Source organism: Terrapene carolina, unplaced genomic scaffold (genome assembly GCF_002925995.2).
Source record: "Terrapene carolina triunguis isolate 2854851 unplaced genomic scaffold, T_m_triunguis-2.0 Scaffold32456, whole genome shotgun sequence".
Taxonomy (NCBI): domain Eukaryota; kingdom Metazoa; phylum Chordata; order Testudines; family Emydidae; genus Terrapene; species Terrapene triunguis.
In genome coordinates this window covers 29,652-33,535 of record NW_020696807.1, presented here as the reverse complement: position 1 = coordinate 33,535, position 3,884 = coordinate 29,652, and the positions used below count along the sequence as shown (strand labels likewise).

The following is a 3,884-nucleotide window of genomic DNA, read 5'->3' as shown; positions in this document are numbered from 1 at the left end:
AGGACGCCGGGGGTGCAGGGCCCTGAGTCCCCCCATACTCCGTGACAGGGCTCTACTCCGGATTAGGGCCTCTGGGTGCTAATAGAACAGAACTAAACGGGAACCAGAATCCCAGACGCTGTCGGAGTAAAGTGGGTGCCCCCGGGCCTGAGCCTGGGAGCTGCAGGGATCACACTGAGCTCGGCACAGCTCATTAACATTCATGGAGCAATAGAACTTTGCAATTAGTAACCGCAGTGGCTCTGCCTGTTGGGGGGCGACCGGCCCCTCTGCGCCAGTGGGAGGCCCCTGCTGGCTGTGCAGCACCCCAGGGATTCCCCCCCCCCCCAGCCCTTTCCTAGCCACGGTTCTCGCTGCCACGCTGGCACCTTCCAGCCGGGCAAGGAGAGCGCTGGCTCCTCTCCCCCCTCATGCCCTGGGGGGCTGCAGGTCCTGCCGGGCCTTCCCCAGCGCCGGGGTGCGTGGCACCCCTGGGCCAGCAGCCTACTCAGGGCACTCGGCGGGCAGCCTGGGCATGGCCATCGGGCTCCGAGCCCAGACCCTCTTCCTCGGGGCTCAAGCCCCCAGGGCAGGCAGCTGCTTCTCTCCAGCCCCCCGTGGCGGGGGCCCCAGTCCCGGAGCTGATCCGGCCGGGGGGGGAGCCGTGCCAGGCAGGGCACCGTGGCGGGGGCCCCAGTCCCGGAGCTGATCCGGCCGGGGGGGGCCGTGCCAGGCAGGGCACCGTGCCAGCGCCGCGTCGCTCCGCCACCTGCTGCCCCCAGCCCCGGCCAGCCTGGCCGCGCCCTGCCCGGCGTGTCGGTCCCAGCGGGGCTGGCCCGGCCCGGCCCACCGAGGGGCGGGCGCTGTCCCCGGGACTCCGCCCGCAGCCCCCATGGCCGCCGCCTTCGCCCCCAAGCTCGGCCGGAGCCTGGCGAGCCCCGACCCGCCCCACGGCCCCGGGTAAGGGGGGGGCTCGGCCCCGCCCGCGCTGCGCCCGGCGGGGGGGTCAGGGCATGGGGGGGGGCTGCAGGGGGCGGGACCCGGCGCGTGCCCGAGGGGTTTACTGGGGGGGGCTGCAGGGAGGCGGGACTCGGGGGGGGGGGGGGGGGGGGGGGGGGGGGGGGGGGGCGGGGCGGGGGGGGGCGGTGGGGGGGGGGGGCTGTCACGGGGGGGCTGCAGGGGGCGGGACCCGGCGCGCCCTGCGATTGGTGCCGGCCCGGCCCAGCCCCCCCGGCGCTGTGTGCGGGGGTTGCCATGGCAACAGGACGCGGAGCCCAGCTGGCCGGAGAGGGAGCGAGAAGCCCGGGAGCAGCAGGAGGGGGAGGGGCGAACAGAATGGGGGGAGGGGCAGAAGGGGGCGGGGCAGGGGGAGCAGAGTGGGGGGAGGGGAGGGAAGGGGGCAGGAGGGGGAGGGGCAGGGGGAACAGAGTAGGGGGCGTAGGGAGGGGCGGGAGGAGGAGCACAGCAGAGTGGGGGGAGGGGAGGGGGAGCGAAGGGGGAGGGCAGGGGGAGCAGAGTGGGGGGAGGGGAGGGCAAGGGGAGCAGAGCAGAGTGGGGGGAGGAAAGGGGGAGGGGAGGGGGAGCAGAGTAGGGGAGGGGAGGGAAGGGGGAGCAGAGTGAGTGGGAAGGGGCAGGAGGGGGAGCCCAGCCCCATGGCGAAGGCAGGGGAGAACCCCCCGTGCCAGCTGTGCCCAGCACCTAGGTCCAGCTCCCCTTTGCTCTGTCTCACGGGGGTCCCACCCGTGGGCGCTCGGCCCTGACCTGTCACGACTGCCTCCTGCACAGCTGTAGGTGCCCCCACGCCCACCCTGGGGTGACGGGAGCCATCTGAGGGAGGGGGGTGCTTGGCACCGCTCCCCGGGCTCCCCCTAGTGACAGGGCAGCAGCCCCAGGGCGAGGCGCTCGCTGCAGCGGGACGCTGGGCTCGGCTGCCCTGGGGATTTGTTCAGCGGCTCTGGGATGCTGGGGTCGGAGGTTGGCTCTGGGCCCTGCCCGCTGGGCGCTGGCCCTGCCTGAGCCCTGCTGCCCCTGCCCTGTTTGCAGCTACGCCGGTTACTGCCCTCGGTACACGTTCAGCCCGGGGACAACCTACGGACGGCTCCTGGGCAGCCCTGAGGTCGCTGGCTCCAGCCAGCCGGTGCTGCGGCCCGCCCGTTGGCCCTGCGCCGGGGCCCCGCCCGTGGGGCAGGCAGAGGCGCTGCTGGGGACGAGGCCGGCCTGCTGGGGGGCAGGAGCTCACCCACTGGGATGCTGCGTGATCCCGGGCTACACAGGTGGGAGACGTGGCAGCCGGTCCCCACCCTCGCTGGGCTCCAAGTCATCTGTACAGGGGGGTGGGGGGCAGGGAGCTCTGCTGCCCATTCCTCCCGCCTCTCCCAGGGAATCCATCCATGCCACGCCCTGCCACACCCAGCCCTCCGGGAGACCATGCTGGGCACCAGGGATCCCCCCTCAATTGCTCTTGGGGAGCAAATGTGGAGCATGACCCAGCGGGCTCTGTCCAAGAGCCACTGCTCACACCTGGCGCCGCTGCACCCTGCCCGGCCAGGGCCACGGGAGGGATCGTGCAGGATCAGCCCAGCCTGAGTGGGTCTGAGCGCCCTTGGCCAGGGGCACGCCGTTGGCATGGGGGAGTCGCACGCAGCCCCCTCTGGTGCGTCTCTCCCTGTGCCCCGGGCTGGGCTCTGCCAGCAGGAGGCGCCGTTCAGCAAAGAGGGGCCAGTCTGCTGCAGGACGTCCCCACATGCAACGCTGCCATGGTGGTGCCACTAATGGGGCAAAGAAAATGCCCTGTGCCAGACCGATGCCACCACTCCAGAGCCACCCCCTGGCAGTGCCCCACGGGCAGCGTTAGCCAGGCACCCCGGGCCTTTTCCCTGGTTATTGTGAAAAGAAAGGGGGGACCTGCCATTTCCCCTCCTAAGGCCTGGATTGCATTAAGAGAATTGCTTTGTAGCCACCGACACCCTGAAAATCTCTGGTACCCCGGGGATCCCCCCTCCGGAGCGCCCGCTTGGTAAATTCCAGCTCTGTCTTTGTGCCTTTCCCTCGGGTTGTTCTCAGTGCCCAGCATGACACACCTGGGCTCTGCGAGGCTGGGCCCGGGGAACACCCCTCCACTGGGCATCACCCCCTTGGCCCCTGCCTCGGCCCTCAGGACTCCCCCATATTCCCCCTCCCCCAGTCATGCCCTCCCCACGCAGCAGGCTCTGGGGGCTACTAACCTGCCTCTCATCTCGCTTGCTCCTCTGGGCACTGGGGCCGCCTCGCTCCCAGGATTCATTCCCAGGGCCCAGAACCTCTTCGCCAAGACCTACTCCGAGATCTGCAAGGAGGCCAGGAGTGACTTCGCCAGGCAGCAGCTGAGAGCCGCAGGCAAGGAGCAGGAGCTGCAGAACGCGGGGCGGCTGCCCCAGGGCACCAAGGGCAAAGTAAGAGTCACATGAGCGACCTGGCATCTCGCTGCTGCCCCCCTGGAGCCTGCCCCTGCCCCCAGGGCACACACAGCACGTCAGCGGCCAGGCCAGCAGCATGCTAAGGGTAGTGTGTGCCCACCCTGCCTGCTCCAGTGTCCCCAGAGTCTGCGAATGCAGGTGTGGGGGGCACTGAGCTGGGAGCAGCCTGGCCGCTGGGGAGTGGGACTGCGCAGGGAGCTTGGCTGGCTTCAGTCCTGCAGCCCCAGCCGGGTGCCTGGAGAGGCCACAGGGGCTAGTGGAGCTCAGCGCTCTGGGGGGCGAGTCCCTCCAGCTCACCTTACTGATTGGCTCGGCCCCCTTCCCCCCAGCACGGGAGACGCCCCTTTCCCACCGACAGCCACGCTGGGCTGCTCTGCTGGGAGCGAGTGTCTGCACATATAGCCCCACCCCACAGCGCCACGCACCCCTCTGCATGGACCCCACGGACCC

At 70.9% G+C, this 3,884-nt stretch overlaps 1 protein-coding gene across 1 annotated transcript in view; it reads left to right on the top strand.

The window, feature by feature from the left end:
- Window positions 1-860: 860 nt before the first annotated feature.
- FAM166B (family with sequence similarity 166 member B) overlaps window positions 861-3,884 on the top strand; it is a 5,652-nt gene continuing 2,628 nt past the window's right edge. The window contains exons 1-3 of the mRNA XM_026663102.1: window positions 861-939; window positions 2,023-2,252; window positions 3,256-3,410. Of these exons, the coding sequence (XP_026518887.1) occupies window positions 872-939; window positions 2,023-2,252; window positions 3,256-3,410 (453 nt within the window). The 5' untranslated portion in view covers window positions 861-871. The remainder of the gene's footprint in view (window positions 940-2,022; window positions 2,253-3,255; window positions 3,411-3,884) is intronic.